At 41.3% G+C, this 13,446-nt stretch overlaps 1 protein-coding gene across 3 annotated transcripts in view; it reads right to left on the bottom strand.

Moving 5' to 3' along the window:
- Positions 1-13,446, bottom strand: part of CCN4 (cellular communication network factor 4) — a 36,095-nt gene that overhangs the window by 2,903 nt on the left and 19,746 nt on the right. For all 3 annotated transcript variants that reach the window (XM_027684508.1, XM_027684506.1, XM_027684507.1), the window contains 2 exons: positions 4,761-5,043; positions 762-1,019 (listed from right to left, as the gene is read on the bottom strand). In XM_027684508.1, the coding sequence (XP_027540309.1) occupies positions 762-1,019; positions 4,761-5,043 (541 nt within the window). The remainder of the gene's footprint in view (positions 1-761; positions 1,020-4,760; positions 5,044-13,446) is intronic.

Raw genomic sequence — 13,446 nt, 5'->3', positions numbered from 1 at the left:
GTGGAAAGAAGACACATTATGTGATACACAAAATAGGTAGTTCAATAATATCATCAGTCCAGAACTGATGAAAAGCTACACAAACACAAAGACAATTTAGCCCATCTGGCAATGAAACTTCCACCACAATAACTGCTTTCAAGGTGTTATATAAGTTTGAGACTACTAAGATACAGGGGCTTTAAAATTGCAATACCAAAGCAATATGACCCAGACAGAAAGCCTCCGTCCCAAATTAAATTGAACCCATTCTGTTTCCCAGAGGGTCCAGACAGAAGAAAAAAAGATGAAGCATTAAAAAGGACTTGTGATATCTTCAAAGTTCCAGCAGATGCTTCAAAGGGGGCTTTGTCACACAGAATCACAGAATGGTTACACAAGCATCTTTGGTGAATCTCACAATGATAGAATCATAGAATGGTTTAGGTTGAAAAGGACCTTAAAGATCATTTTGATCCAACTCCCCTGTAATGGGCAGGGATGCCACACTAGATCAGGTTGCTCAGGGCCCCATCCAACCTGGCCTTGAATGCTTTCAGGGATAAGACATCCATATCCACATTGCTGCTAAGGAGTTTGAGCATACCACATGGGTTTGCCTGTCCTGTTCTTCAGCACATGTTGCGTGGGAGTCTCTGTGCCTCCTTCACACAAAGACTAGATACCTGCCAGGTCTGGCAGTGCAAGCTGATACTTTGCTTATAGATTCTGTCTTCAGCTTCCTGATGTTAAAGGAGAAGTCTGTCTCACTGCCTCCATACCTGCAGAGGAGATGTGACGCGGAGATGTCTTCCTGATTTTCCTGGAGTCATCGCAAACCCACTGCTCGCAGCACTTCCCTGCCATCTTAATCAGCTTTGGGTTTGGGCACCAGACAAGGGGAGGACGTGAGTTTGTGCACATGGGAATACAGCCCACAGCCCCGTTAATGCACGTGCAGTTGTATTTGCAGTTGGGCTGAAACGCCTCCCCATTCTTATACCTGACTCCATTGAGGACACATCCTACACCAACAATCTCTGAAAAGAAAGAAAAAGAGAGAAAGACACACAGAGCACCATTAAAATAATGCTGGCAACAAGCAGCTCTGATGTGTTCCTTTACCAATCTGGTTCCTGGGCTGGCAGAGCCAACATGGAGACACGGCAGGGCTGCAGGGCGATGTGTTCAGCATGATGCTGAGACAAGGGTGGTCACACCATCTAGAAAACTGTTTTCATTCTAAATCACACCAAAAAAAGAGAATCTTTTAATGCTTCATGGAAAAATAAGTTAGAAAATAAAACAAGCTTTATCCACAAATGCTTACTTAAAAATCATTTCATGGCATGGTGGTAGGAGTTATTCACAGTAGGAAAAATCAAAGCAATTAAAACAGATAATGAGCGAAATTTGAAACTTTCAGAGACATACAAGGGGACCATATGGAGTCACATATATGACACAGCTCTTCACACCACCTGTATCCATCTGAAGTAGGGGAGGAAAGACAACCAAGGTAGAAAAAGAGCAACTAAATGGCACTGGATTCCCAAATTTAGGCAACTGGATCCTACCCAGTTTATCTCAGAATAGTTCTCTAGGAAAATGAAGTATACATTATAAAACCATGAAAATAACTACTTGGTGTATTTTTTTAAGCAAAGTCACAAAAAAAAAAAGGCAAACATTTTGATTGCCTGTGAACAGGAATCACATTGATTCAAAGAGCAGTATTTGTTTGTTTGTTTGTTTGTTTTCAAAGATATGGCCAGTTATTGGGAAGCACTGGCAGAAATCTTTCAATGGAAAATTCAAAGTTTAGTTTCTTGTTTGGTCACATGGAGGCAGTGCATACGCACTGGTCAGATCACTTATGTTTTAAGTCTGGTGGGAAACAGAGCAGCAATGTGGCTGCTTCAGGGGAACACAAACTGAAACGCTGGATTAAAATTCTGCAAAGGCTTTCTATTTTTAGAATGGACTGAATGAAAACATCAAATTCCTTCTCCTGCACCAAAACGAGAGCTGTTGGAATTTGAATCACAGATCTAGATCTCCAGTTCATCCTCAGCTCCAATTTTGATAATGCTTCAGCCTTTGTATTGAAAAAATATCACTCAGTGCTGGACCTAAGAATTCAGGTATATTTCTAGGTGTTCACAAGGAATACAACAATTCAAGAAAATGCTGTATTTCCTGGTGTTTTCCTACCAGCATATCCCTCCTGCACTACGATAACTGAGCCTCCTTCAGGTCTCCTACACCAAGACGCTCACCATGAGAACACTTCCAAACACAAAGGGATTGCTGAATACCTTCATGCAGAACTTCACTAAGTCTGAAATTAAGAAGTTTGGAAGCACATCCCTAATCCCAGCCCCATGTGCACAATGCCTGACTCCCCACCTGGGCGTGTGCTCAGCACTCTGCTGTCTCTGCTTTGGTGCAGAGAAAATCCAACAATGAAAGGAGAGCTGTAGTAACTCCCAGAAGGTTCTTATTTCGTGTCTGGGAGGTTAGATCCTGGGATACACCTCAGCACGCCAATACAGTACAGCCTGAATTTCCCCCAGTTTGACTGCATTCCCTTTCCCAAAACCAGTTCCTAGTTCTTTCAGTATCTTTATTTTTCCACATATTATATTGTTTCTGTAGCCCTGCATGCCCTGAATTCTCTAGGTTTTGTAGACCTGGCAATAGCATCTGTATGCAAAGCAAATTCCTCACAGAAGTTAGTCCCCAACACCCAACAAGGTGCCACTCACAGGAGCCTTCACTCACCCTGTGATCAGGACAGAACCTGGTGGGCTGAGAGTAGGGTGATGCAGCCTATATGTGCCCCAGGGTACAAGAAAGAACACGTCAGCAGATCCTGTCCTGTGCATCTACCTGGATGATGAAAGCAAGGGAAAGACTATAGGTTTCTTTGGCAGCCAGAGACAACACGCTTCAGTCCTAACCATGGAAAGACCTACCTCTCATTCCCCGCAGCTCTGCACACCACAATGCCCCTCACCATAGAATCACAGATGTCACACAATAAGGAATATATTGTCATGGTAGTAAGGATGAAAAAGCATAGACTGGGAATCCCTCCAGACTTCACTGGAAAATCTGGGGCTCAATCTTAGTACATTGTGGTGCTGCTGCCACAGGCACACTGAATGCCTGTGATGTATGGGAGGACTGCAAAAACCAAAACATATTTAACTAAGAAAGCAAGCATTTAAATAAATAAACAAATGTGAAGAAACATGAAGGTCTTTTAAAGAGTTCTAGGAAGGCTGATAGCTTTGAGACAACATCAAGCCTGTTTTCCTCTCCCAACCCAGGGCCAGCTGTAACGATGTCATTCTTGACAATGTTTGTCTAACCTGCCCTTACAGACCTCCCACACACTCCAGACAATACACTTGAATGATCTCATATCCTCTTTTCTTAACCTTAATCTTTTCTAATCTTGAAAATCACTGTTTAAGCATACAGTTCCTTGCACGTAACTTCTCTTGTTGTTATTTTGATCATATTCTGCAAAAAATCTGGTTAGACTGCACTTTTTGCATGCCTTTTTTTTTTTTTGTAGCTGAGCTACTGCAAAGACAAGGTCATTTCTTACTACACTTTCTATCCTTCTGCTGAGGTACAGCAACACCTAGTATCACTTCTGGGAGAAACTGTCAACTTCCCTGAACTGCTTCACTCTTCAGACCTGCCCCTTGTGTGACTTCTGCTGTTTTAAATTTATGGAAGCCCACAGTTTGTAATCTTTTTCCTCTTCCATGGATCAGTTATTCTATCTATTCATTTCACAACCAGCTCTCCTCCAGGTCTTGTTTCACCTTTAGATTTCCTCTTAGATCATTCATGGTTATGTTCCAGCCTAGAAGACCCTACCTCTAAGTGACTTTTTCCTGTTTACATACCTAAAGCCATGGCCATATGTTCTAATAACTTGCTAAACAGTCAACAGCCTTTCTGATCAGCAATCTGTGTGGTTGTGCTTGTGATCCTTTCACTTTTAATCTTTCCCAGAGGAGTGAGTGTCAGCAATTTTTGACATTTATGAGCTAATCAGATTCACTCATGTTCTGGATCTCAGAACAAGTGAACATATCCTTGGCACAAGAAACATTACCTAACTTTTCTTCCTCTGCTTGAGTAAAAGCATTCCAGTCACTTGAAACCACAAGTTTGTTACAATAGGCAGGAAGAAATCCTTCTGCCTCATGGCAGCTAATGTGACTGTAACCACGGTAAAATTAAGACTCAGACCTCAATTTGTCACTGAAAAGCTCTGATAGGAGAGGATTCATTCCTGGCCCTCTTGACAGGATACCACGTGCTATCCTTTCAAAGGATGCACAATAGGGAATATGCCAAAAGCATCCTCTTAATGTCATCATTTTCATGTAGATGCCTACATTGCTTGTCTTTAAATCCAGCTGCACACCTACCCTTCCTTCATCCCTAACCCACTACAGAACCTCCTTCTGTTGCAGGGAATGTGGAATCATCTACTTGCACATCTGGAGACCTCCAAATGCTGGTTGGTCTTTGCTTTTGGCTGCAGCCAACTCAAAGAGCAAGAATTCAGATGTAATTTCCCATCGAGCCACCTGCCCTGAGAACAAAGACAGCTATGATGGAATGGAAGATGATGCATGGAGAAGCTGATGAGCATGCAGTCAGTAATCTAATGAGATAAACCTCACCCACTGCTCAGACTGAGGGCAGCTGCCAACGTATATCTAAGTCAAAAATATATGTACATCACTTACGTGCACATACTCCTATTTCGTACCTAGGTCTGTCTCCGCTGTAGTCACAGTACAAGCCCCTGTGGAAATCACATGTGTCAGCTTCCGTGCAGGTCTCTCCACGCTGCCTGGCACAGGTCTTGCAGCACTCACAGCCGTCCGTGACCAGGCTGACGCCCACGGAGCACCGTGGTGGGGACTTGGGGCACTCGCACGGCCACTTGCAGTACTGGGTCCGTGTGTAGGTCTCTGTCGTGGCCGGGACAGTGGGGGTCATGGTGGTGATGGAGGTCTGGGCAAAGGCCTGCAAACAGAGAAACATAGCTTGGAGAGCGTTACAGAGAAATGGAGGATGCAAATGCAGTGGTGATTAGTCCTCAGATAAAGTCCCCTCAGCTCTAATGAGTCTGCAAGGAAACCAAAGAATAAATGTCAAAGAGCCATGGAATTCTGGTGGTCACTACTGTCTTGTAAACCCTTCAAGCCCCAGCTGAGGGCAAATGCTCTGTGACTGGGACCACCATGCAAACAATCTGGCACCACCTTGCTGGCCCTCAGCCCCTTCTAGACCTCTCTCTCTAAACAGAGGTCTCTCACCATGTACCAAAACCCCTCTAATACATGAGGAGAAGGTGTGAGGTGTGTCCAGTCTTCATCGCCTTGTGGTGCTTGGTTCTGGCAGAGATTGTGCCACCCCATAGTTATTGTCACTGCTGGTTGAGAGAAGGCTCTAGAGCCTCTTGGTTACTTGTAGGCTTGTTTTACACAACAATCACTGCCCTTCAGGTCACCAAGCAAGATAAAGGTCATCGTGTTGCAGTGTGAAAGCACATGTCCCTGTTTGGCCTCACATTCCTAGGACTTATCCATATTTTTGTGGCTCTTGCAACCAAAACAGGGGATCCCACAAATCCACAAGGGGACTGGGATCAACCCTGTCAGCCCACCATCCTCACAGACACCCAGTCATGAACCACTGTGTTGTGAGGATGATTGGAAACCCACTGACTCAGCCACTCCATCATGGATCTCCTGAGGACGTCCTGTCCTTTTTTCTCTTCTTGCTACACTCCTAATATCACAACGACTACTGCCTTATGATATCCTAGCCCTTTGTCTTGAATAGAGATGAGGTTTGAGAATGGAAAAGATACCCTCTGAAACCAAAGTCTGTGTAATTGGCTGTGACTGTCATGTTGCACAAGTTCACTCACCTCTGTTTGAAAAATATTTTGCTTGTCTCCACCCCTATAACACAACACACACGCAGTTCAGCTCCCTGACAGAGTCCCAGTCCTAAGCAATGAAGCTATACTACGGCTAAAACAAATACAAAAAAATTAAAAAATTTTTAGAAAAATTTTTTAAAAAGTAATGTATGCACTCTAAGCACTCTGACAACCACCCTTACCCATCCTTCACAGTGTTCAGACTACTATACTCAGCAGAAATGCTCTCTGAGCCATGAGGCTTTTAGGTCTGTCAACAGTGGACTCTTCCTGGTCACACAGTGTAGTTCCCATGATGTTACTCTGGCTCACACAGTCAAAAAACTGGGATATTTCTGCAGTGATTTTCCACCTACTCCCTTTTGAACGTGCTTTTGTCCTACATGAAGTCATTGTGGCACATGTAAGTTGGATGAGTGAAGCTTCATAACATTAGTGTTTCTCTCATTAACTATGCACAAATATTTACCACCATGGTGAGAAAGGAAGGAATACTTTTAGGGGGAGGGTGATACTGCCAAGTTTCCATTTCCTGATCTCCATTTCTTGGCAAATAAGTAAAAAAAAACCCAACAAATCAGCCTTCAAGTTAATTCAAAATCTAATCATTAGATAAAAAAATTGAGGTAAATCAAGGTAGAAAAGGGACTTTGCATAACACAGTGATGCGACTGCAGTAGACACATCCAGGTGTCACTAATACTGAGATCATGGAGTACTAGGATCCCTTAATTCATAGAAAGACCCACAGAAACTAGAGGTTCACTGCTTTCTGGACTCTCCAGTCTTTACAGGGCAAACTCTGGGGTACATTTAACAGCACCAGCCACACTTGTGGTGCAGGAAGGGAGCAAATCAGCATAGTGACAAAGCAAAGATGCAACTTTTCTGTGAGTATCACTGCACAGAAAACCTGAGTTGTTCGTGGGGGTCAAGCAGGGCACAGCAGCTCAGGCATAGAAACAAACAGGGTTATTTACATACTGTCAACAGCAGCCAGAACATGGTACTGCTTTGGTACCTATGACCTAGAAGCCCTTCCTAGTGACAAGGTGTGAGGGCTGCAAAGAATAAGTGAGTAATCCTAAAACGTTCCGAGAAGGAAAATCAGGCTAAGGCAATTCCATCTATTGCTGGCTTCCTTGTGCTGTACTATATATCCCCAGTGTTTTGTCCTCTTTGCAGTTTCAGATGTCTCAAACAGAAGGCTTTTCAACAACTCTCCACAAGGAAAATGCCTCAACCCAAGACTTTGTGTCACCCCCAAGAACTGTGATCCCACAGTCCGCTGACTATCCATCAGGATATCTCTGCAAAGCCTCTTTACTGTCTTCTACAGCTTCTTTGTTAGCAGGTTCAGGTTTTAATAATGTACATTTCTAAACCTGCTACTGCTTTACCTGAAGGTCCATTTAAGTCCCTTAGTATTTGGTTACCCTATATTTAGTAAATTGTGAACACATTACTAATCACTGCCAAACAGAGAACGTGTTTGCTCTGGGCATAATTCCCAATTCCATTAAGGCCTCCTTTACAAACAGTTGGCCTTAAAGTTGGCTTAAAAACACCTTTAAACTAATGTTTAAACTAAAACATACCAATATAATTTACTCCCACTTTAAGGCTCATTGGTGCTGCCAGAGTTGTTAAAAGAAAAACATTCAGATTGATGAAAAGCCCTGGCCTTTTAATAGTAGGATTTTTCATTCTAATCACAATGATTTGAGTAGGTGCAATCATCTACCACTTGAGAAGAGAGGGCTCCTCAAGTGCAATAAACCTATTTACTTTGTCACTGATCATTAAAAAAAGTGCTTAATCATCAAATCCAGATGCACAGACAAAAGTCACACAGCTATTTAAAAAGCCCATTGCCACGGCCCAACCCTGTAAGTAAATCCCTTCCCCATCCCTTGTTTCTATTGTCAACAAGAACAAGCAAACAGCTTATACCCTGTGTAGATATAGGAGCACCTGTGAACCAACGCACGCAGCAAAGAGGAACCCTGCTACTCCTGTGAGTTTAGTTAATATGTGAAGGACTGAGGCTGAATTCTTACAGAGGACTGGATAGCTGGGAGGCTTTTGGTGGCTTTTGATAGACAGGAATTTGGAGTGAACTATTTAACAGTCCTTCATGTAGGTCTAAAGCCTGAGCTGGTCAAGGAAGCCTTTCCAGTGTCCTTATAGTGGTTACCTGTTCTTGGATGTGCTGGCTGAAATGTCCAGTGGTATGGCTGAGTAAGCTTTGTGAGGACACAGTGTGGGCTGCATAAGCATCTTCAAATAACCAGTGTGAACAGGCATCAAAATGCTATGACTCCTGTGTTTTACAATAGGGAAGACATGGAGTGATGAAAGCAGCAGTACGTCCTAGGCTTCATCACCACCCAACCAAAACCTTTGGAAACTACTGTCCATTGGGCACTTTAACAAGTGCACAACCTGTAGAGCTTCCAGGAACTCCTATTCTCCCCTCCTAAGTCCCTCATGACTTAACTATGGGAGAAACAATTCCACAGAATTATAAAATTATTGGCTTTCTCTTTTCCGTGGTCAGCTGTCATCACTGGAATATCTAAATACCTTTGGAAAAGTCATTCAGCCCTACTATGTCAATATCCCAGAACATTTTGGGATATAGACTTCCTTATTAATAAGTATGTTGGTTAAGACATCATGACTAATGCTTTCCACAAGTGCCATCAAAAGGAAATCACACTCCAATGGCCTTCATCAATGGCCATCCCTAACTAGAAAAAAAGGTCAAACAAGCAAACAAAAAAACCCACTCATGTAATTTAAGGTTTAAGGAATCACGTATTTAGGGTCAATATAACATATAGGACAACAAAGGTTTTGTAAGAAATCCAAAATAGGAGCAAAAGGAAAATTAACACAAAAAATCACAGTGATGGGCATTTGACAAGTTTATTTTAAAATGTCAGAAAGATAAAAGAATGTGCCTGGTAGGAAATTAATTTTTCCAAGTACTGGTAATTAGCCTGTTTTATTTAATTATTCTTCAGTCTTGGAGACTGCAGATTTATTGTCTTGGGTGCCAAGGAGAAAATATTCCACCAGAAGTTATTCATGAGTTCTAATTTTGCTGCTTTTGGAGGTACAAGCCCATTCTCATTAAAACAAGATGAAGCCTTTCTCACGCTGCCATGCCTGATAACTCCCTATTAAAGTCACTCCTGATTTATGCTTGGCAAGCTCCAAAATTACTTTCTTTATGCATCTACAGAGCAGATTGCTAGCAACGATTTATAACTAATTTCTGTGTTCACATTGAAGAGGAAAGAAGGAGAAATAAAAAATTACCCATAGCCACAAACACAATATTTTTAATAGCCATGAGTTTTATTATCCAAGTTTAAAGATATGAAAGGGATAATAGCATTTTAGCAGCAGGTTCTACCTACTGGTAAAGTATATTTTCAATTTGTTGGAAAATACTGTAATTTTTATCATGTTTTAGTTTCAAAACCTGGAAAGACCAAGCTATGGCGTTGAAATTACAGTCCAAACTGCAAGCCAGGCAGATATATTGCAGCACTTTTACATAGTGCATGAGGAGTCTCCACCTTTGCTTTAGAGCAGCAAAGCCCTACATGCATCACAATATATTCTTTTTCTTCCAGTTTTTACAGATGTTTAAAATTACACTCGTGTATTGATCTCACTGTTTCAGTGCTTCAAGTTCTTACATTTAAAACCTTTTTCTTTCAAGTATTTTTCTCATCAGGATCAACCGGGTTAAGATAAGGAGAAGACACCGATGTTCTTTCCCTCCAGTTTATTGATGGAAAGAAGTTCAGAAAGGACAGTGACTCTAAATTTGATTCCTCTGGCTATTGACAGAGCTGGGGAAATAGTTCCATAGTACCAGAAACCTTAGCACTTTATCACCTCCTACTGCTTTCTCTTTGGTGGTAATTTGATCTCAAAGATGGACTTTTTAATTCACTCTGAGCTGCCCAGGCTGTGTTTTGCAGGGCACATGCCATTGGGTGCACTACATTTAATTTCCCACAGTAGAACACATTAAAGGAATATTTTTAGCCTACATTTCTGTAGCCTTTTGAGCAAATGCCAGATGTTGTTGATGGAGGGATACGATGTGATCTGGATTATCCCCTGTTGTCTATCTCTGACATATTCACAAGTGAAAACGGTCAGTGAGGAAATTTTATTAAAACATCCTCTTTATTACTGTGTGATGAAATCAGCTGATTTTCAGGCTGACCCAAACTGGTGGGAGTTTGTGCACCAAGGTCTGACAGCGTCAACCTGTCATTTTTTACAAATAACTTTTTTTTTTTGCTGTTTGACTGTCCTAAACGTGAACAATGAAGTTAAAAACACAATTTTAATCAGACACCTTGGGATGAATCTCCCAGGAAAGGACTGAGCATTTGTGCATACAGCACATCTGCTTTCCCCTGGTTCCACCTGCTGGCTGAACTGTCAAGACCGCACAAGCAAAAATGCCTGTAGAGCCAACTCCGGTTCCACAAACCACCCTGAATGTTCCCATTATCCAAAATTATTTTAAAAGGTACCCTAGGAGACTGACATGCACATTCCCAGAGTTGTAAACACTAACCTGAAATAGCACATTCCCAGGAGAATACAGCATCTGGAGCTCAATGAAGTAAAAAACAAAAGGACAAAATTAAATATAAATAATCTATTAAATAAAGCCACATATTCTTTCATCCCTCAGTTGTATTTCTGGGCAAGTATAGAGATTGCTTAGTTTCATTCCAGAACTCACAGAGGTTAAAAACTCATAATGCATGTCAGAGAGACGGGCATATTGGCAATGAAAATCAGGACCTGGCTTACATCAGTGGGCTTAAATCAGGCCCTCAGGGTAGAAGTTTGTTCTTGATTTTTCTCAACTGAAACTTCTGTGCTGAATATTGCTGAATATTTGCATTGTTATTATACCCAAAACAGATGGGTCGACAGAGGGCCAGTTCTTACAGCGAGATCAGTGGTAATCACAGTACCATCAGGACTTCCCCACTGTTAAACTCTTGCTACAAATCCCTAAGTCCCCATGAATGCTCATAAACTGTCAGAAGGTAATACTAGTAACAAGTGAGCTAGCATCAGGACAGAGATATAAATCAGATTCTGCAGGACACGTAATGGAAAATATGATTATTCAGGGCTCAGCTTTCCCAGAGCATTCATGAGGTTCTAGATACCTCATTAAAATTAATCCCAGACATGAAATGTCCAGAACAGATTGTAAAATAACAGACTCTGAATCCAGAAAACATAAGACAGTTTTAAAGATGTCAGGTGCCAGCTGGATTTATTCTTGCTGTGTATGGTAGGTTGAGCAGAAAGGAACATTCTGCATGAAGCAAAACATTCAATAGCCTAACAAAATAAAATATTCACAGTGAGTCAACCGTTATATTTCTGTGGATCCATGAATGATGAAAAACCAGCTTCCCATAACTTTATTTTGGGAAATGTATCTGTGGGAAGAATGTAGACAGATGTTTGGAATAGTCTTTTCTAATTCAGTTTAGACAATTACAGAGTAAAGATTACATACATTCATCTCTTTGCCAAAAAAATTGCTTATACTGGCAAACTCAGTGTGGCCTCACATTTTCTTCATATTTTTCCGTGGAGTGTGCAGAGGGAAAAAACTTCCCCGTTAGAATGCAACCTGATGTTTTGTAAGTGCTGTCCCAGTAGAAGCAGCACTTAGAATAGAGTGGCCTAAAAATGTTTGGGCACCATTAACAGATTGACACTGTCACCATGGACTCCACAAATCAAGATATTAAACAACACAGTTTTGTGCTCTAAGAACATTTTAATGTCTCGAACTGCAAGTGTTTGGTTTGTGCATCTAATGAGCTCATCCCATGAAACAGGCTTGAACTGGAGTATGAAAAGTAACAGGGAACATCTGGAGGAACAACGAGAAAAGTCTCCAGAAGGGACAAGCAGATGGACATCAGTTTTAGGAAAGGAAAAGTGCATGGGGACCATACAAGGTCATAGAGTTACAAACCATCCTAAAACTGTACAGCACAAGATATTGACATAACAGCCATGAGCTGGATAACCAAAGTATGAGTTCCAGCTGCCAGACGAGCAGGCTGCTTTGGCAAAGGTTGTACTTTGCAAATAGTCTTGTTCTGCATTTGCTTATCTCCTATTTTTCAGTCATGGTCTTGAAATCAAAAGGAAGATGCTTTTTGTCCTCTTACCCTCTTAGGGAAACTCTGTTCCAAGCTGAGCAAAAAAAATAAAAAATTATCAAGCTCTTCTTATTTGTTTGTGTCATTGGAGGTTTTACCACCATGGAAAGAATAGCACAGATTTCATGGCATTTTTCTAAGTTATCTTGGGTTTCATGATTTTTTCTAATAAAAATAGAAATCTACATTTTCAAGTATCAACCATTTTCTGTTTCTGTTCCAATGCAGAGAATTTTGACTTATAACAACTTTTCATTTTTAAATTTGATTGACATTTAAATTTTGAAATCTGAAACAATGTTTGACCTAATATCTGCTCTTCCCTAGAGCTGCTGATGAACTGACATAGTCATGCAACACTATTTCCTTTAAATAGCAATTTCCCCTCCATATCAAGTTACCACAGCTATTTCCCCCAGCTTTATCTTTCTGAGTTGTCTGAGTTGATTATTTTATTTTCCAACTATCAAAGTTCTTCCCTGTTGAAATCCATACTAAGGGCTAGCTATTTGCTCTCATTTTGCAAGCATTAAATTGTTTGGATGGAATATGGAAAAGAATCTGGTCTTGGTGAAATATCAGTAGATTAATTAATTTCCTGGACTACAGTTTTGAATCCTCACGGTCAATGGTGTACCTAGGAACTACCAGTCTAGAGTATGGCAACCAAGATGGTCAGAGACCAAAAGGAGAAGACACACTGAGGGGGCTGGGCTTTGTTAGTCTGACAAAGAGGTTAACAGGTGATCTACTACAAGGTCACTCTTCCCAGTGGTAGCAGAGGGTATACAATGGGCAGCAGCCACAAAAATAGAGTTGGGGAAGTTCAGTCTGAACATCAGGAAGGCAACTTCTTTACTAGAAGAGAAAGGCATCACTGAGACAGATCATCCAGGAGGCTTTGAATTCTCCGTCCTTTTCTGTTGCATTAAGATCCCCAGGAAGCACAAACAATCAGCATTACTGACAGACTGTGAATGCACACCTTGCCAAAACCACACATAGAATATGCCTGTAAACTGAAATGACCAACAAGATGTCCTCATCAGTTCAGTCCTGCATTGTGCTACCTAAAGTCTGGTTCTGGCTCAGGGAATAAAAACTAATCTATTTGTTAAAAGGTACATTTAGTACAGACAAAAAAATTCTGTTGTTCTAATCCACCCTCTCTCCTGTCTTAAGCACTGCCAAAAAAGCTATTTGGCAGCTAATTATTATTTTATCTGATAACAGGAATCC

The sequence above is a fragment of the Neopelma chrysocephalum genome, unplaced genomic scaffold (assembly GCF_003984885.1).
Source record: "Neopelma chrysocephalum unplaced genomic scaffold, ASM398488v2 Primary Assembly neopelma1_66, whole genome shotgun sequence".
Taxonomy (NCBI): Eukaryota; Metazoa; Chordata; class Aves; order Passeriformes; family Pipridae; genus Neopelma; species Neopelma chrysocephalum.
Note: the sequence above shows the minus strand (reverse complement) of the source record. Positions and strands in the feature narration are given on the sequence as shown.